The sequence below is a fragment of the Panthera tigris genome, chromosome A3, assembly GCF_018350195.1.
Source record: "Panthera tigris isolate Pti1 chromosome A3, P.tigris_Pti1_mat1.1, whole genome shotgun sequence".
In the NCBI taxonomy this organism is placed as follows: domain Eukaryota; kingdom Metazoa; phylum Chordata; class Mammalia; order Carnivora; family Felidae; genus Panthera; species Panthera tigris.
This window is the reverse complement of record NC_056662.1, coordinates 49,275,881-49,296,449: the sequence shown is the minus strand read 5'-3', so window position 1 is coordinate 49,296,449 and position 20,569 is coordinate 49,275,881. Positions and strand designations below refer to the sequence as shown.

Sequence of the window (20,569 nt, the reverse complement as noted above, 5' to 3'; positions counted from 1 at the left end):
TCTTAGACTGACCCCTCATTGCACCTTGCCACCAGGGCTTGCTTTTTTTCCTTAAAGGCCCTGGTTATTCTCCTTGTGACATTTCTGGTTAGGCAGAGTGGGGGCCTGTTAACTTGCCTGCAGCTGTAACCACACGGAGGCCCCCAGGGAGCCCCTGCTTCCAGCTTCATTTGGAAGCTGTCCCTGGGGGATTGGCTGGCATGTTGCTGGCAGCAGAAGGAGGCACTAGCCTCGGGACGGTGCCAGAGAAGAGTAATCACCAATTAACATGCTTTCATTTTTCTAAATAGATTTGTTTTTTTAGAGCATTTTAGATTCATAGCAAAATTGAGGGGATGGTACAGAGATTTACCATATTCCCCTACCCCCCACCCCCCCCCCCCCACCGCATATAGACAGCCTCCTTCATTATCAACACCCTGTACCAGAGTGGCTCATGTGTTACAGTTCATGAACCTATACTGACACGTCATTATGACCTGGAGTCCATAGTTTACCTTAGGGTTCACCCTTGGTATTGTACATTCTATAGGTTTGGACAAATGTGTAATAAAGTGTATCCACCATTATAATATCATACAGAGTAGTTTCACTGCTCTACAAATCCTCAGAATTCCTCTGTGCTCTACCTTTTCATCCCTCCCCACCCTGCAACCTTGGGTACCTTTTTGCTCTCTATATTTTTGCCTTTTCCAGAATGTCATATAATTGGAATCATGTAGCATGTAGCTTTTTCAAATTGGCTTCTTTCACTTAGTAATTTGTGTTTAAGTTTCCTCCACGTCTTTTCATGGCTTCATAGCTCATTCCTTTTTATTGATGAGTAATACTCCATGTGTGAGTGTACCAGTTTATCCATTTACCTACTGAAGGACATCTTGGTTGCTTCCAAATTTTGTCAATTGTGAATAAGGCTGCTGTAAACATCCATGTGCAGGTTTTTATATGGACTTATGTTTTCAACTCATTTGGGTAGGTACCATGGAGCGCAATTTCTGGATTGTAAAAATATGTTTAGTTTTATAAGAAACCGTGAAACTGTCTTCCAAAATGGCTGTACCATTTTGCATTCTGACCAGCAGTGAATGAGAATCCTTGTTGCTCTATATCTTCACCAACATTTGGTGTTGTCTGTGTTTTAGATTTTTGGCCATTCTAATAGGTGTATAGTGGTATTTCATTGTTTTAATTTGCAGTTCCCAAATGGACATATGATGTTGAGCATCTTTTCATACACTGATTTTCCATTTGCATACCTTCTCTGGTGAGGTATCTAAGGCTTTTGGCCATTTGAAAAATTGGTATATTCATTTTCTTATTGTTGATTTTAAGAGTTCTTTGTATATTTTGGGTAACAGTCCTTTATCAAATGTATATTTTGCAATATTTTTTCCCGGTCCATGGCTTGTTTTCTAAATCCCTTGACAGTGTCTTTCACAAAGCAGAAATTTTTAGTTCTAATGAAGTCCAACTTATTAGTTATGTTTTCATTGATTGTGCCTTTTCTGTTGTATCAAAAAAATAATTACCACACCCAAAGTCACCTAAATTTTCTCCTATGTGATCCTCTAGGAGTTTTATACTTTTACATTTTACGTTCAGGTCTGTGATCCATTTTGACTTTACTGTTGTGAAGGGTGTAACGTCTGTGTTTAGATTCATTTTTTGCATGTGGATGTCCAGATGTTTCAGCACCATTGTGGGAAATATGATCTTTGCTCCATTGTATTGCAATATATTATATAAGATTGCATTGTGAAAGATCAGTTGACTGTATTTATGTGGCTCTATTTCTGAATTCTGTTACATCAAACAATTTGTCTAATTCTTTTTGCCATTACCACAATGTCTTGGTTATTGTAGCATTATAGTAAGTCTTGAAGTCAGGTAGGGTCAGTCGTCTGATGTTGTTCTTCAATATTGTGTTGGCCATTCTGGATCTTTTCCTTCTCCTTAGAATCAGTTTTAGGATATCTACAAATAACTTGCTAGGATTTTGCTTGGGATTGTTTTGAATCTGTAAATCAAGTTGGGCAGAACTGAACTTTTCACAATTTTGAATCTTCCTGTTCATGAACATGGAATATCTTTCCATTTATTTGTTTTTTTTTTTTTTATTTCTTTCATCAGAGTTTTGTAGTTTTCCTCATATAGATCTTGTGCATATTTTGCTATATTGAGACCTAAATATTTTATTCTCTTGGGTGCTGATGTAAATGCTATTCTGTTTTTAATTTTAAATTCCACTTGTTCATTTCTGGTATATAGGAAAGTCATTGACTTTTAAATATAACCCTTGAATCCTGAAACCTTGCTATAATCACTTATTCTATGAGTTTGTTGTTGTTGTTGATTCTTTGGGATTCTCTACATAGACAATCATATCATCTATGAACAAAGATGGATTTATTTCTTCTCAGTGTACCTTTTATTTCCATCTCTTTTTGCATTAGCAAGGACTTCTGGTACAGTATTGTGAAGGAGTTGTGAGGTGGGGATATTCTTGCTTTGTTCCTTAATCTTAGTGGGAAAGCTTACAAGTTTGTTGCCAAGAATTAGGATGTGTTAGCTGTAGGTTTTTTGTAGATGTGCTTTATCAAGTTGAAGTGCTATTCTATTCGTAATTTGCTGAAAGTTTTTATCATGAACAGATGTTGGATTTTTGTCAAATGCTCTTCTGCATGTGTCAATATGATCATGTGATTTTTCTTTAACCTGTTGATACTGTGGATTACTTAATTGATTTTCAAATGCTGAACCAGCCTTGCATACCTGGGATAAATCCCACTTGATTGGGGTGTATGATTCTTTTCATATATTATTGGATTTGACTTGTTAATATTTTGTTGAGGGTTTTTGCATTTGTCTTCATGAGAGATCTTGGTCTGTAGTTTTTGATAATGACTAGTTTTGTCATTAGGATAATGCTGGCTTCATAGAACGAGTTAGGAAGTATTCCCTCTGCTTTTATTTTCTGGAAGAGATTGTAGAGAACTGGTGTTATTTCTTCCTTATAAATGTTTGGAAGAATTCATTAATGAGAGGCTTGTGCTTTCTGTTTTGGAAAGTTATAGTTATTGATTCATTGCTTCCATAGATATAGGCCTATTCAAATAGTCTATTTTTTCTTGTGTTTTGGCTGATTGTGTTTTTCAGGGAATTGGTTTATTTCATCTAGGTTGTCGAATTTGTGAGCATAGAGTTGTTATGATATTCCTTTATTATCCTTTTATGTCCATGGGGTCTATCGGGATATTCCCTTTTTCATTTCTGATGTTGGTAATTTGTATCTTCTCTCTTTTTTATTAGCCTGGCTAGAGGATTGTCATTTATTGATCTTTTCAAAGAACCATCGTTTGGTTTTGCTGATTTCTCTTTTGGTTTCCTGTTTCCAGTTTCATATTAATGATATCAGTCTCCTCTTATCCTTTCTTTCTCTGCTTACCTTGGGTTTACTTGGCTCTTCTTTTTCTTTTTTAGTTTCCTAAGATGGAAGCTTAAGTAATTGATTTTAGTTCTTTCTTCTTTCCTAATATATGCATTCAATGGTGTACATTTCTTCCTAAGCACTGCTTTCACTGCATGCACAGGTTTTGATAAGTTGTATTTTCATTTTCATTTAGTTCAAAATGTTTTTCAATCTCTCTTGAGATATCTTCTTTGACCTCGGTGTTATTTAGAAGTGTGTTTAATCTTCAAGTATTTTAGGGTTTTCCAGCCATCTTTCTGTATTGATTTGGATTTTAATTCCATTGTGGTCTGAGAGTAGATTTGAGAGTCTGAGAGTATGATTTATATTCTTTTAAATTTATTAAGGTGTTTTTATGGCCCAGATTGTGGTCTGTCTTCCTGAATGTTCCATGTGAGCTTGAGAAAAAGGTGTATCCTGCTGTATTTGGATGAGTAATTGATAGATGTCAATTGTATCTAATTGGTAAATGGTGCCCTTGTGTTCAACTATGTCCTTATTGATTTTCTGTCTGCAGGACTTGTCCATTTCTGATATAGAGGGATGCTGAAGTCTTCAATTCTTATGGTGTTTTTATCTCTTTGTCGTTGCATTTCTATCAGTGCTGCCTCATGGATTTTGATGATTTGTTATTAGGCACGTACACATTAAAGCTTGTGATGTCTTCTTAGAAGATTGACCCTTTATTATATGTAATGTTCTTCTTTATCCCTAATATTCTTTTCTTTGAAGTTGGCTCTGTCAACATTTGACTTGGTATATCTTCTTCTTGGTGTATCTTTATATGTTAAGTGGGTTTCCTGTGGACAGCATGTAGTGGGTCTTGTTTTTTGATTTCTTCTGAGAGTCTCTGTATTTTTGATAGGTATATTTAGACCATTGATGTTTAAAGTGATAATTTATATAGTTGGATTAATATTTACCATAATCATTACTGTTTTCTGTTCCTGTTTTTGTCTTCATCCTCTTTCTGCCTTTTATGTTTTTTTGTTTGTCTTAGTATAGTTGACACAAAGTGTTAACATTAGTTTCAGGTGTACGGCTTAGGGATTTGATAATTTTATACATTATGCTATATTCACCACAAGTATAGCTACTTTTATAGTTTTATTGACCATTTTTATGATTCCATTTTATCTTCTTGCTTAGCATATCAATTATACTTTTTCTAAATAATTGTTTTAGTGGTTGTCCTAGAGTTTGCCTGTATACATTTAAAAACTATGGAGTGTTTTCATGAATTTGCGTGTCATCCTTGCACAGGGGCCATGCTAATCTCTGCATTGATCCAATTGTATATGTGCTGATGAAGTGAGCACTCAGTGTGCTTTAGTTTTATCCCGAGCGACTTTCTAGCAGTTCTTCCTCTTCAGTTGGATATAATCCACGCAGTAGCAGACACTCACTGGAGGCGGACATGATCATATGCCCCTGAGTGCTAAGAGTCAGCCCGTGAGTCCTTGCTCCTTTGAGAGTAGAAAATCCTCACTTGTTTTTTCAGATTGGTGTCTGCTGGCTGCACCCTTGCTCCAACGTCAGGTTCAAGCCCACATACCTGGGACATTGGGCCCCAGGCCCCCGTGGTTTTATCACTGCTTGCTTGCTTTAAGGACTTTTTAAGGACTCAGACAACTTCTTCATCTTCAGAACTGCCATTTTCTCTCTAGAGATGAAAAATACAAACAAACCACCTCTGTTGTAGAAGGCTATGACAGTTCTTAGGCTAATCTAGTAACTCTCTTATTCCTTTTTATTTTTTTAAACAGATGTGATGTTTACTGGTACGGCAGATGGCCGGATCGTAAAACTTGAAAATGGTGAAGTAGAGACCATTGCCCGCTTTGGTTCAGGCCCATGCAGTAAGTCAGTGACCGTCCCCCTGATACATGTCTCTTGTTACTGAGAAAAGTGCTGAATGACTGTGTGGAACTAACTCTCCCTAGAAGTCAGGTTCACCCTTGAAGAAAAAAGAGCCCCTGACCACCTGGCAGATCAAACCTGACCTGGGCATTACCATCAGCTTTTCATTTGCCCTGTGGTCCCTGGACCTCACTGTACCTGATTGTTACTCTTCGAGGCAGTGGCCTTAGCACCTGCCAGTTATCACATGGGCCCCGCCCCCTGCCATTCCATAGTGGCCTGTGTTCATCCTTGAGGTTAACTTTGGAGAAGATTATAGCCATTGTCACAGTGCTGCTGTGGAAGCACAGTTGGCTCTGTTGTTACTTGGAGGTTTAAATGTCATTCCTACATTAGCTTCCCAGGAATTTCAGCAGTGTCATTCAAAGTCAAAACACCCTGAAGTCACTCAGTTTTTGGGAAATGAGAGTAGAAGAATCTCACCATTAAAAACTGATAACCCACAGATTTTTTTATTAGTTATCGTTTTTTTTTAATGTTTGTTTATTTTTGAGAGAGAGTTAGTGTGTGAGTGGGGGAGGGGCAGAGAGAAAGGGAGAGACAGAATCTGAAGCAGGCTCCAGGCTCTGAGCTGTCAGCACAGAGTCTGACGCAGGGCTTGAACCCACAAACCGCAAGATCATGACCTGAGCCGAAGTTGGACGCTTAACCCACTGAACCACCCAGGTGCCCCTAGTTATTGTTTTTAATAGGTAGAATGTTTTTGTAAAAATGATGCATTTTCATTGTGAAATGCAAACAACACAAAGGTACAAAGAAGGAAGTAAAAATCATCTCAGAGTTTTCACAGATGTAACTGTTAACGTTCTAGTGAATAGCTTTTCAGATATCTTTCTGTTCACAGATACTCTGGTTTTGTGATGGAATCATACTGTATATCCAGTTTTTTAACCTGCCTTTTCCATTCCATATTTTGGCAGTAAGTGATCCTGCAGTCAGTGTCTTGAAGTAAGGATTCTTGTAGTAAGCACCCTGCAGTAAGCACCCCTCACCCCTTTACTGCAGTAAACAACCCTGCAGTAAGCAATCCTGAATGCAGTAAGCACCCTGCAGTAAGCAATCCTTAAAAACCCTGTAGAAAGCACTTTGCAGTAAGCAACCATGTACTAAGTACACTGCAGAAAGTACTCTGCAGTAAGCAACCTGGCAGAAAGCACCCCTCAGTAAACAACCCTGCAGTAAGCACCCTGCGGTAAGCAACCATGCAGTAAGCAACCCTTAAAAACCCTGCAGAAAGCACCTTGCAGTAAGCAACCTGCAGAGAGTACCCTGCAGTAAGCAACCCTGCAGAAAGCACCCTGCAGTAAGTAACCATGCACTAAGCACCCTGCAGTAAGCGACCCAGCAGAGAGTACCATGAAGTAAGTGATCCTGTAGTGAGCTCCCTGCACTAAGCACCTGGCAGTAAGCAACCCTGCAATAAACAACCCTGCAGTGAGCACCCTGCAGTAAGCAACCCCACAGTGAGCACCCCACAGTAAACAACCCTTCAGAGAGCACTCTGCAGTAAGCATCCTGCAGTAAACAACCCTGTAGAGAGCATCCTGCAGTGAGCACCCTACAGTGAGCACCGTGCACTAAGCAACCCTGCAGAGAGCACCCTGCAGTAAACAACCCCGCAGTGAACACCCCACAGTGAGTACCCCATAGTAAACAACCCCACAGTGAGTACCCTGCAGTAAGCAATCCCGCAGTGAGCACTCCACAGTGAGCACCCTGCAGTAAACAACCCTGCAGTGAGCACCCCGCAGTAAGCAACCCCCCAGTGAGCACCCCACAGTAAGCAACCCGCAGTAAACAACTCTGCAATATGAGCACCCCACAGTAAACAACCCTGCAGTGAGCACCCCGCAGTAAGCAACCCTGCAGAGAGCACCCTGCAGAAAGCACCTTTCAGAAAGCAACCCTGCAGATAGCACCCTGTAGAAAGCACCCTGCAGTAAGCATGTTGCATAAGCACCCCTGCAGTGAGAATCCTTGCAGTAAGTGCCTCTGCATAAGGAACCCTGCAGTGAACACTACTGCAATAAATATGCATTGCCTCAGGTATTAAAATAGTAGCTCTTACTTTAAGCCAGGTAGAGGGACAACTGGCAGTGCCATAGATGGGCACAGTGTTCAGGTCAGGCTATTGGGATTAAACTCACAATTCCTGAGATTCCGGGGTGGGGGTTCTAGAGTTGGGGCCTGGGTCCTGATGATGTCCCTGAGTTAACTGTCCAAGTCTCAGGATGCTGATATGAATGTGATTCTCGGGTACCAGTTGTTGTTCATATGTTCAGATCCATGTTCTCAGTTGGTCTCTCTGGATACACCAGACAGTTGTCATTAAGTTCTGAGGGGGCTGGAACGCTAGGGTATGCATCTGTCTCTAAAGCCATGGTCTTTTTTGTTCTGAACAACTTGACGTATATTTAGTAGGGGATGGATGAGATACTTGGAGACACAGGTAGAACCTGGGACCAGCCACTGATTCCTACCATTTGTTTCTCTAGAAACCCGAGATGATGAGCCTGCTTGTGGGAGGCCCCTGGGCATCCGAGCAGGGCCCAATGGAACCCTTTTTGTGGCTGATGCGTATAAGGGACTATTTGAAGTAAATCCATGGAAACGTACGTAACAATGTCTTATTTCCTTCTGTGGTGACTTCAGATGTTTTAAACAATATGTACATAAGTGGATTTAATGATATTTGTTCAGTAAGTCTACTGGAAACTTTGTATTATTTTCTTATTCATTGAATAGTACTGCAAGTAATGCCTACGTGTATCATGTATCAGTTACATGATGGTATTTGTCATATATCCTAATTTCCTATTTGTTTTTTAGCTGCAGGATCTTATCCTTAAAAAGTTAGAACTCCTCTATCTTTATTTTTCTGTGCCTCTCTGTATCTCGTCTGTTTGTTTTCTGTGTCTGTCTTTTCATTTGTTCTTTGTCCACCTGTTCCTCCTGTTTTTCTCTATGTGCTTCAGCAGGGGAGTTTGTATGATGGAGGAATTTGTTATCGTGGGTAGTAACTGGGACCTGTTTGCTGGCTGTGTGACTATGCAGCTGCCTCAGCCTCTCTGTGCAGTTTACCCATCCATGATACAGGGCTAATGGTAGTGCCTACCTTGTGGGATCGTGTGAGGGTTTAAATGAGATTATACATAGAGAGAGCTCATCATTCCATAAATGGTTGTTTTCCTATTTTTAAAAGTTTACCACCATCACTATTTCTTTTCTTTACTTAAAACCAGGTGAATGGAACATTTTGTATTTCTCTCAAGCAAATGAAAAGAAAGTTGCCTTTTGTCTAAGACTTGTAATAGATTATTTTTTTTTTTTCTTTTTGAGGGGAGAGGGGGAGGGAGAGAGAGAGAGGGAGGGAAAGAATGGGGGAAGAACAGAGAGTGAGGAATAGAGGATCCAAAGCAGGCTCTGTGCTGATACACGGGGTTTGAACTCACAAACCATGAGATTATGACCTGAGCTGAAGTCGGATGCTCAACCAGTTGAGCCACCCAGGCGCCCCTAAGACTCATAATAGATTTTTAAAAGTCAGTTTGTCTTGATAAAAGGAAGAGGTCCTCATCCTTAGAGGGAGGATTCTGCCTTTAATGAAGTTAGTTTAAAAAAATTTATCACCTAACAGATGAAAGAAAGGAAAACACTGGTTTTTAACTGTAAGGGAATAAATTTACTGGCATGTGAGAGAAGCTCATTTTAGTTTTTCCTTTTAAATCAGGTAAGCTGATTAATATTTTGAGATCATTGAGATACAATTTCTTGGAATGAAAACAGGTCTTCTCTCCCTCCCTCCTTTTCTTCCTTCCTACGTCAGGTGAGGTGAAGCTGCTGCTCTCCTCTGAGACACCGATAGAGGGGAGGAAAATGTCCTTTGTGAATGATCTTACAGTAACTCAGGATGGGAGGAAGATTTACTTTACAGATTCTAGCAGCAAATGGCAGAGACGAGATTACCTGCTTCTGGTTATGGAGGGAACAGATGATGGGCGGTGAGTGTTTATTTCAGATCTTCTGCTCAGTGAGATCATCAGTCAGGCAGGGTGACTTCACAGACCTTATTTGTGGGAGTCATTGGAGTGTCTCTGAGCATAATATTGAGCTTTTGAGGTAGGACATTAATGGCTTCTGGAAATGGGTGATGGATGCAACACAACAGAGCAAGATGTTCACACTTTCTCTTTGAAAAATGAAATTAAAACAAGCCAGTCCATCTGAGCATGTGGTCGGTTGGCACTCTAGGCAGGACCGTGCAGGCTGGCCTGGGTTTCAGGTCATCCCTCCAAAGGGGAACTCCTGTGAGGCTGGAGCCATGGGGGCCCTCCCTGGTGCTGAGCCAGATTCCAGCTCAGCGAGAAAACTGACTAGGGGGTTCTCAGGAAGAGGATGCCTGGGTCTGCTTCAGATGGGAAGGCCTCCAGGGGCAGCCTGGAGCCAGGTCTGGGCAGAGGACCACCAGGGGCCTTGTCACTGCAGCGTAAGGAGGATCCCCTTCTGCAGGCCTCTGCCTCAGGCTCAGAGGGGAGCAAGGCTCCAATGGGGCAAGGCCACGGACTCTCCCACGTGAGTCTTAGCTGTTGGCGCCCTGCAGCCTGCTAGAGTATGACACCAAGACCCAGGAAGTGAAGGTTTTACTGGACCAGTTGCGGTTCCCCAACGGAGTGCAGCTTTCTCCTGCAGAGGACTTTGTCCTGGTGGCCGAGACAACAATGGCAAGGATAAGAAGGTACGTGCGGTACCCACTGAGCTGTCGGGATGGCCAGAGCTCACTGTGGCCTGGCCTGGCCTGGGATGGGCTGGGAGACATCAACCTACGTGATCTGAGATGCGGCAGGTTACCTTCTCTTTTGTGTGATAAGGAAAGCAGTAAAATCAGGAATGCATTTTCCTTCTCCCCCATCTCACCCTGCTTGAAAAGTCGTAGCTTTGGAGAGTCTCAATTTAATGCTGGTTGCATGCATCCTGGGTCCCTTTATCCATTAGGTGGGCCATCTCCCTGCAACTGCATCTAGTTGGGCCCAGGGCAGGGGCCCCTGTCATCAGCTGTGCTTTTGTTCATGATGGACAGGTTTATAGTTGTTTCCATAAATTGATTGGAACCAAGACAGTTTTGGTGCTTGGCTAAAATTTTTCCATAAATTCGGGGGCTACTGCTCACTACCTGCTTGGGTGAATTTTTCAGATTCTACGTGTCTGGCCTGATGAAGGGAGGGGCTGATCTGTTCGTGGAGAACCTGCCTGGATTTCCAGACAACATCCGACCTAGCAGCTCTGGCGGGTACTGGGTCGGCATGGGGACTATTCGCTCCAATCCTGGGTTTTCTATGTTGGATTTCTTATCTGAGAGACCCTATATTAAAAGAATGATTTTTAAGGTAAGTATGAAAACTACAATTCCAAAAAACAAAATGAAAATGCATCTAATTACGATCTTTTTTTGACCTTCGCAGCTTTAAAAATTCTCATTCTGATCATATTTAGTACTGTTAGTGACTTCTTTAAAACATATTTTATTATTCAGCCTGAAATGTAAATTGAAACATTTGAACCCTTTGATGTTTTCCTTCTGGTTTTGTTGTCACCTCACCATCATGGTCTGTCAGTCATGCCTGCCCCCTCCATACCTCCCCTTTCCATAGACCCTGCAACTAGGCCTTCATATGGGGCCCCTGCAGACCATACTGCTGCTTCTCAAATGGTCATCAAGCACACACTTACCTCGGCCCCATCCCACCCTGCGTCCTCCTACCTTCTGGAACTTTCTGTCATTCACATCCGGATCTCTCCTGTACCCTGTACCAGATCTTGACCTTTGACCTCTTAGGAACCAAACTTTTTCATTAAAAAAAAAAAATCACCTACCCCCACCAATGGCCAGCCACAGATCCTTTACAAAAGCCTTTCTCCCCAGTGACTTCCATGAAATGTACTCAGTGTAATTCTATATGTTTTATACTGGATGAGCAACCTGCTGATATAGGTACTTCCATCATGCAGAAACCTTCATTTCTAACAAGCTCCATTTCACAGACCGAATAGATGTTTGAAATTGATATTGGATATTGAATATTGAATAGACGTTAAAATAATTGTAACTTAAGGCCCTGAAAGGTACTAGGCAGCAATTACTGAGTCTCTGTACTGCTGGGCCCTGTGTCTGGGCCCTGCTGAGGGGCTGTGGGTACCTGCTCTGTCGGGCTGGCCCATGGCCTTCGGTTTTGTTCCAAGTTCAGTGTGTCACTGTGGATAATCCTGATCTGTTTAGAAATAACACATTCTTCCTCTTCACTTTGTTGGTTCCAGAGCCACCATCTGTTCCTACTGGGACCTAGGAGGAGGCAGAATAGTGAGGTGGGAAGGACGGGAGTTTTGAAGAAGGCCAGACCAGTTGTGGGACCCTGGGCAGATGATATGATCTCTCTCTGTCTCAATTCCTCCATCTTTCAAGGGGAAAGAATAATAGCATTGTTCTATTTCATTAGGTACTGAAAAAATGTAATGAGAATATGCACATAATACCCGTACTGACTGTAGTGAGTACTCCAATTCTGTGCCTGTCCGTCTTCCCACAGCAAGGATGTGATGTGGTGATGGGGGTGGTGGTTTGTTTCTTCGCATGACAGAACACATGCTGCATCTTTAGTTCGCTCCTGTGTTTGCAGCACCTAGAACACTGTCTGGCACACGGTAGGCTCTCAGAATTACTGTGGAAGGATGTGTGCTCAGGGAGCTGAGACCACAGGTATGAGAAGGAGCCAGAGTGGTGACACATGTTCCTGGTGCGGGAGAGCTCAGCACCTTTGTGTGGCCACAGAGACGGCAGATTGAGTGCAATGGGAGAGGACCACAGGCCTTGCAGATGTGAAAAAGAGGCTAGATTTTATTCTAAATGTGATTGAAGTCATTGAGGATTTTGGTATGTTTTTAGTTTTTCTGTGTTTTTAGTTTTGAGACAGTATCAGACTTAGAAGAGCAGCAAAGGACTTTTGTCCTTGAACTATTGCAATAAGTTGCTGACCTGATGCCCTGCATCCTCAGCTACTTTTGTGATTTTCCTGTAATAAGGACATTCTCCCCATGACCACCCACTGAAACAGGAAACTCACATGGATAGTGGTGGCCATCCAATCCACAGACCCCATTTGAGTTTTGGGAGTTACCCTGGTGATGTCGTAACAGAGGATTCAACTCAGGACAAGGAGTGGCCTTGACTTGTCACGTCTCTTTATTCTCCTTCAGTCTGGAACAGTGCCTTAGTCTTGATCTTTTTGAGAATTACAGGTCAGTTATGTTGCAGAGTATACTTCCATTTGGGTCATCTGGCATTTCTAATGATTAGATTTAGGTTATGCATCTCTGGCAGGAAGACCATGAAGTGAAGTTGTGTTCTCAGTGTGTCCTGTGAGGAGGCACATGATGTCAGCTTGTCCCATGCTGGTGGTGGCAGTGTTGGCCACTTGATTCTGTGGTGAATGCCAGGCTTCTCCATTGTGAAGTCACTCCTTTTCCACTAGTAATTAACACATATTTTGTGAAGAAGTACTTTCTAAATAAGTAAACATTGGTATGATCTCATGGTTGTCTTTTTTATTCAATGGATTATAGTCTATTACTATCATTATTTATTTTGAGGCTCAAATTGTCTGGCTATGGCCAGTGGGAGCCCCTTCAGTGTGGCTCCCTGACCTTTGCACATATTCCTAACATTTTTGGAGTGGTTCCTTACTTTCTGGCACCATACAGTGTTTAGGCTCATCTTGTATTTTCCATGTTCCAGCTCTGTAATCAACCATTTCTCCAAGGAGCCCTGGTTCCTTCTAGAGGGGATCTGGTGTTGCTTGTGCTCATTGCTTTTGGTGTATCACTGCCACCAGGCTCCCTCAATAGACAAAACCAGGGAATATATGCATGTGTATTCATACATTTATCAATACATTTGACTGTTGAACAACATGGGGGTTAGGGACACTGGCCCCTGTGCAGTTGAAAATATGCCTATAACCTTTGACTCCCCAAAGACTTAGCTACCAACAGCCTGTTGACCAGAAGCCTCAATGATAACAAACAATTGATTAACATATAATTTATGTGTTATATGTATTATATACTGTATTCTTACAATAAAGTAAACTAGAGAAAAAAATATTAAAATTGTAAGGAAGAGAAAATACATATACAGCACTATATTTATCAAAACAAATCTGCATATAGGTGGACCTGCTGTAGTTCAAACTGATGTTGTTCAGGGGTCAACTGTATATACAGTGTATGTACACATGTTCACACATGTTTATTTGCCATCTGTTTATTTAAATTGATGCTGGTAAGTAATGCTGGTATTGTTGCTTCCAGTCTCATACCACAGGATTTATTCTAGTTTTCTCCACTTCCGTATTTGTATTTCCCTTTTCTAGTAGTAAGAAACCTAGATCCTATTATCTTTCCTACCTATTTGATCAGATTCCCCAGACATCACCAATCTGACCGTTGTCCCTCCATCATGGGTCCTGCTAGAGCTCTAGCATCCTACACTGGGCCTTCCTCCTCCTCCCAGCCATGTGAGGGGCTTGCCTTTTCTCTCAGAGACTCTGGTACCTGCACCAAGTCGTCCCCAGGCAAACACCCTCCTCACTCTGCCTGAGCTCTGCCAGCCTGTGCCTGATCACCCCACTGTAGGAACATGTCTCACCCTGCCTGGGTTCTGATGCCCTGCTTCATGCCACTGCCCTCTCCTTACCCCCAGCGTGGACTGTCCCTCACCCTGCTAAGACTGACTCTTGGTCTAGGCCTCTGTGGTTCCAGCCTCGGCACACACCTACCCTACTGGGTTTCACAAGTCACTTCTTGACTGAATTGTTTGGGTGGGGAGTGATATAGCACAAAGGAAATTTTAAAGTGACAACTGAAGCTGCTGTGTGGAGAGCAGCCTGTGGCATAGCTCCACTGGCTGTGAGGAGCTTGGCGTGGAGGAAGCTGCGGCAGCCAGGAAGGGTGGTAAGGCAGAGCCTGGGGTGGGAGGTGCATACACATGATAAGACCCCATGGAGCCCGGCTTGTATGGCTTGGAGAGAAGGGATCAGGCATGAGGGCAGGGTTCTTGGCATCAGCAGCTGGTGTCAGGGGCCTGGTCTCCTCTGCTGGGGAGTCTGTTGAGTTTGAAGAGCTTTTAGAAAGTCTGGGTGGGGAAGTTTCAGCACTGGGGGTTAGAAATTGGGGCGAAGATTTGAGGGCTTTCTGGGAAAGCAACTTAAACCAAAGAGAGAGGGTGAGATGTCTTAGGGATAAGATAGAGCAGAAAAGGGAGGACCTAACACTGAAGTGAGATGGCATTTCACAGGCCATGGGAAGTCTTATGGAGTGTTTTAAGTTATAATGTAACTTTGGTTGCCATAAAACTTTTTAGAACTCAGTCAACTTGTATGTCTGTTTGGACCTTTGCAAGGTTTCTCCTTTGTCTAGGAGACATTATCCACTGGACACGTACAGTTGTTTGGCTGTTTCCCCTTACATTAAGAGGTAGATAGGGGGGCCTGGGTGGCTCAGTCAGTTAAGCATCCAACTTTTGGTTGTGGCTGAGGTCATGATCTCATGGTTTTTTGAGTTCGAGCCCCATGTCTGTGCTGACAGTACGGAGCCTGCTTGGGATTTTCTCTCTCCCTTTCTCTGCCTCTCCCCCATTCACTCTGTCTCTTTCTCTCTCTCAAAAATGAATACATTAAAAAAAAATTAAAAAGAGGTAGACATCTGCCTATTAATTTGCGCTCATTGGCCTTATGCAGTCGTGTACTGGCATCATTTCCTCCCTAGTGTCCTGCTCTGCCAGAAATTTCATATTTCACCCTCTGGTTTCTCTGCTCTTAAAACCCTTCAGTAGCCCCATGTGGCCCTTGACCTGGCTGAGTCAGGAGGCTGCTAGACGGTGCCTTGCTTAGCATGGGGGGGTTTTCCTCCATCTGTACTCTGGCCTTGAGCAGAGCTGCCAGGGCTCAGGGGGCAGGGACATGCTCATTTAACTTGTCCAGGTCTTTCCTCATCAACACAAACTGCTGTCATGTCTCCATCATTTGCACCTTGCATGTTAGAAATGTGTTAAACTTAGTCTGAGAGCTTGGCGTTCATTCTGGTTAAGCTGTGGTGGAGTCCATGTCAGTCTGGGCATTGGCTTCAGTGTTGTGTCTTCGTCAGATGTGGGGAGCCCTGAACCCTTCTCTGGGTTCAGCTGGGTTGTCTGGAGTAGCGCCTGCATTGGGTCTAGCGGGTACCATGCAGAGGGCTGTTAGAAAGCTGTAATCCTTGTGCTGGGCTAGCCTTGCCTCTGGGTGCACATGACAGGAGGCTCCTTGGCCTGATCTGCATGGGGGCAGAGGTGGGGGATGCCTGTGGGGTGGCAGGTCCTGTGCCAAGGGCAGGGAGCTGGTTTATTCTATGTGGCTTCCCTGTCACTGGAAGAGCTGGGTCCTTATGAGATGGCGAGTGGCTGTGGCATCTGTTAAAAGTAAAATTTAACTGAGTAAATGTCAAAGATCTTATTGGCTTTGATCAGTGACTCCTGATTCGGGCAGCATCTAGTCGAGCAGATAGGAGTTTGGAGGAACTGTACAAAATGAAAGACTTCCGGGCAGGAAGAGGTGGGAACCAAGGGGGTTACCCTGGGAAAACAAAAACAAAAAAACCCAGGTTGATTATTGCTGGGCTGTTTTCCTTTAGGGGATGGAAGGGGTCTGTCAGGCACATTACCTTGCTAGTGCTGATCAGGAGATTTCTGATTGACTCATGTAAAATTCTATTTCTGGGAGAGCCCAAACTGTAAGTAAGTTAGATCTGGTTTAGTGATGTGGGACTGAGCATAAGTGATTCCATTTTGGGCCTTTGGTCTTGTTTTTAGCAAATTGGATCTGCTCACACCACTCCCTTGGTCAGAAGCTAACCTCTCCTCATGCCGTTTCCTTCCCAGCTGTTTAGTCAGGAGACTGTGATGAAGTTTGTGCCACGGTACAGCCTTGTTCTAGAACTCAGCGACAGCGGGGCGTTCCGGAGAAGCTTGCACGATCCCGACGGGCAGGTGGCCTCCTACATCAGTGAAGTGCACGAGCATGATGGGCATCTATACCTGGGCTCCTTCAGGGCCCCCTTCCTCTGCAGACTCAACCTTCAGTCTGTTTAGCCAGCCTGACTGTGGCTGTGCCAGGAGTCCTCACACTGGGCACTACTCCTATTCCAGGAGGTACCATGCACACAGCCCTTTCCACCTGCACCTGCCAGTCCTTGGAAGTGGACAGTGAGACCCTGTGGATGTCTGGGCCCCTGTGGGATACCTCTCCCCTGGGTTTGACATTGCATTTAGAGGGAAGCATAATTTGCCATAGGGAGGATAAGTCCATGTTAAACTATTTTCTGTTAAAAAAAAAACCTTTCTAAGTACAGTGATTCTCTAGGACTTAGGAGACTTCATACACTTATAACAGGCCTCAAGGTTTGGTGGATAGAGTGTAGATGAGCTGTCTAAGGATCTTGTTTTTGCTACTGGCTGTCCTGCCAGCCTCAGTGTCTTTACTGTAAAATGGGGTAATACCTGTCTTTGGGGGAGGGGCATGGGAAGGGCAAGGAGAGCTCAGTGCAAACATGTGTTGAGGCTGGTGGGCGGAGCTATGTAAGTAAAGACCTTAGAGCGATATTCTAACTCTAGATGTAGAGTTGTGTGGGACTTGGGACCTTGATCCTGGGTGTTCCCTTCCATAGCTCACACCCTCCAGCCTGTCCCACTCTGAACCAGAGGCTTTTCAAGACTCCTGAGTCCCTATAACCATTTAAAGGCAAGGACCCGAGTAAATGCATAGAAGCAGCAGCTCAGGACTCCCTGGGCTCTTCTCTGTGAACAACTTACTACATTGATGGAATGATCCAGCAGCTGGGTACTGCAGGGGAGAATTTAGGCAGGTCCTGTTTACATACCTTTGCTCCTCACCACTAGGCCCACAGATGAATAGTGCACATGCTAGTGCCATTTGCTAGAGGGTCACAAGCCTGAAGTTGCTGTATTTCCTGACAGGTATGCCTGTACATTGGTCCTAGTTTTGTCAGGGGAACCCATGTAATAATGATAATTAAATTGACTTTTCTGCTGATTAATCTTTTTTGATGGTGTTGCCTGGGAGTTTTTCTCTAATATAATTATGTTAACAGGGACTGGAATTTGATTCCATTGAGGGCTGATAAGAGGATCATTTTGGTCAGGACCTTGTTTAGGGACAAGCAGTCCATCTGGCTGGCTCAGGGCACAGGGCAGCCCCTCCAGCCATTGCCTCCTGGCAGTGCTTTATTCTTGGGCTTGTTGATGTCATACTGTGTTCCTGTTTCCAGCCTACAAAATGGGCCTAATATCTGTTCCTTTCTGTCCTGTTTGTGAGAATCCATAGGAGATCGTCTCTCTAGAATTGTTTTAAGTAACTTAATAAAGGAAATATTTTCAATAGGTAATGATATTAAAATTCAAAGAGGATTGATAGCTGTGGTAAAATCTCAACCATTTATGTGGTGTTGCACTGGCTGGCACTAATCCCTTTGTTCCCTTTCCCAACAGCGGCCACCCCCCTCCCATGTGCTGGGCTGGCCTCATTTTAGGCGAAACAGGCAGGATCTGGTGGTTGGCTCATCTGGTGTTACCTGTTCAGGGATGGCTTTATGTGCAGCAGCAGTAGCACAGGGTCAGAGATTGGCTTCAGTCCAGTTGATGCAATGCAGAATGTATTAGGTGAATGACTTAATGTTATTTATATTACTTTATAGGAAAGAAAGTTGAGTAGTGATTATTAAATACTTCTTAGTAGATAATGGTGCATCCCATACATCAGCTGTACAGGAAAAGGGAAAGCCTGATCATTATGCCATAAAAAACAATTTAAATGTGAGGAGCATATATAAGTTGACTTCTTGATTGAGAACAGAGGGCTTTGGTTTTAGTGCTTACTTTTTAGCAGTGCAGAGAAGCTGGTAAATTGCTTTCCAGAGTTTTCAGCAAAGGAGTCTTGATTTTAACTCAGATTTTGATTTTCTGTCTCAAAGTGTCATTTGCTGTGTTTTATCTGGTAATTTGCCATGGTGAGGTACAAAATATAGCCTTGTTAGGTTTAAGTATGTGGTGTGCTTTTGTTGTAAACATGAAGCAGATTTGCACTAATGTGAATTACTAACATGCTTTTAAAATTAAATTAAGTGATTCATTCATTGTGTGCTTCTTTATTATCTATTACAAAAATTCTGTCAGGATTCACTTATTGCCTTTCATATGACAGAGGCCCTGTTTTGAGATTTTTATCATCAACATGCATTTGCAGAGTGGTCTGTAGTTTAGAAAGTGTTTTCACAGGGACTCCTGGGTGGCTTAGTCAGTTAAGCATCTGACTCTTGATTTCGGCTCAGGTCATCATCTCATGGTTCCTGAGTTGGAGTTGAGCCTTGTGTTGGGTGCTATGCTAACAGTATGGTGCCTGCTTGGGATTCTCTCTCTCGCCCTCTCTCTCTGTCCCTCCCCCAATGAGTGCTTTCTCTCTCTCTGAAAGTGTTCAGTTAATTTACTTTTTAAATAAATTTAAAAAAAAGGGGTTTTCACATACACTGACCTTTTACTGATGGAAAGAGATGTGGCCTCATTTTATAGGGGAATGGAAGCTAGGGGGAGTGATTTTCCCAAAGTCACTGGGAACACAGGGCCAGTACACTGCTGGGCCAGAAACCGTGCTCTGACTATAAAATGTGCTGGGGAAGCTGGGAGATGAGGAGGCAGGGTGGTGTTCCCAGGACCTGGCCTTTTGGTGGTCACTGCCCAGCCCAAGGGTTGGACCTTGGCTGCACATCAGAGTCCTCTGGGGTTCCTGGTCTTCTAGAGTGGCCTGGCATCATCATAGTTTCAAGCTTCACAGGTGGCCCCCATGGCAGTTGGGGAGGCACCCGTCATGGCTGGGGCCTGTCTGCACCCCTGGAGAAGGGACAGTAGAGCTGAATCCCTTAGAGTCTGTGTATAGTTAGTGAGGAGGCATGGCTGGGGAAAGCGCTAGAACACTCAGGGCAAGACTGTTAGAATTTTGACTGGTTTTGCTCAGTTTCAAGACCTTGAGCAATTAGTATTTCTTCTCTTCAGTCCTATTTCTGGTATGTCTTAGAATCCCAGGTACTTAACTTTACATTTCTCAGTGACAATAACATTAGATGGTGTCACAGCTTCCCTCTGTATCAGTCATTCTCTCCTAGTCAGAGTAAAGCTCTAAGTTGAAAACAGCAGGTAAAATTGGGTTGGCAAGATGAGACTTCAGGGCATCACTGGCTGACATCTGCTCCCTGCAGTAAGTTACACCATCTCTGTGTGGGTGTTTAGTTTCATCTGTTTGAATCCTACCAAATGGCTCTCTGGCATCCCTTCCCAGGTCAGTCTGGAGAGAAATCTTTGATAGGGCCAAAGTGCATTGATGGAACAAACAGTGTGCCCTCAGGGCCTGCTCAGGGGCGGCCAGAACAAAAAAACATCTGCGAGAGTATGATTGGTAGATATATCTCTATGGAGGACACAGGTATTCCAGCTCTTGTCTTCCAAAAATCAGAATAGCCTCACACTGGCTCACTGGCCCAGCCTCTTCTGTTGTGACCATGGCTGGTGTAAGAGTTATTTAAAGCATTGTTTTCTATGAGGTGTAGTACATAAAGCAGATTGGAAATAATAAAACAGCAGATGTCCCATTTCCACCTGGAGTTTGGTCCCTGAGGCTCCCCAAGTAGAGAAGGTTTGCAGACACCTGAGGTTGGGGGCCCACGGCCAACTGGCATCTTTGGTAGCTGGTTTGCCTTAGTTCTCAGACTTCTCTTTGTTTACTTTATAAGAAGAGATTTTATTTAAAAAAAAATTTAATATTTATTCATTTTTGAGAGAGACAGAGTGCAAGCAGGGGAGGGGCAGAAAGAGAGGGAGACACAGAATCTGAAGCAGGCTTTAGGCTCTGAGTTGTCAGCACAGAGCCCAATGCCGGGTTCGAACCCAATAACCGTGAGATCATGACCTGAGCCAAAGTCAGAGTGACTCTTAACCTACTGAGCCACCCAGGCATCCCTGTAGGACAAGATTTCAAATGATGTTTTGAAAATTGTGGGGATAGGTTGGTGTTGAAACCTGAGAGTTTTGAG

At 43.4% G+C, this 20,569-nt stretch overlaps 1 protein-coding gene and 1 non-coding gene across 2 annotated transcripts in view; one reads left to right on the top strand and one right to left on the bottom strand.

Annotated features, from left to right (window-relative positions):
- Nucleotides 1-17,531, top strand: part of LOC102965760 (adipocyte plasma membrane associated protein) — a 34,370-nt gene extending 16,839 nt beyond the window's left edge. The window contains exons 4-9 of the mRNA XM_007096580.3: nucleotides 5,236-5,328; nucleotides 7,885-8,001; nucleotides 9,216-9,390; nucleotides 9,990-10,124; nucleotides 10,581-10,773; nucleotides 16,353-17,531. Coding sequence (XP_007096642.2) covers nucleotides 5,236-5,328; nucleotides 7,885-8,001; nucleotides 9,216-9,390; nucleotides 9,990-10,124; nucleotides 10,581-10,773; nucleotides 16,353-16,562 — 923 coding nt within the window. The 3' untranslated portion in view covers nucleotides 16,563-17,531. The remainder of the gene's footprint in view (nucleotides 1-5,235; nucleotides 5,329-7,884; nucleotides 8,002-9,215; nucleotides 9,391-9,989; nucleotides 10,125-10,580; nucleotides 10,774-16,352) is intronic.
- On the bottom strand, nucleotides 4,687-4,788 carry LOC122237482. The gene has a single exon (XR_006216095.1). It is a non-coding gene; the product is annotated as a U6 spliceosomal RNA (small nuclear RNA).
- Nucleotides 17,532-20,569: the final 3,038 nt, after the last annotated feature.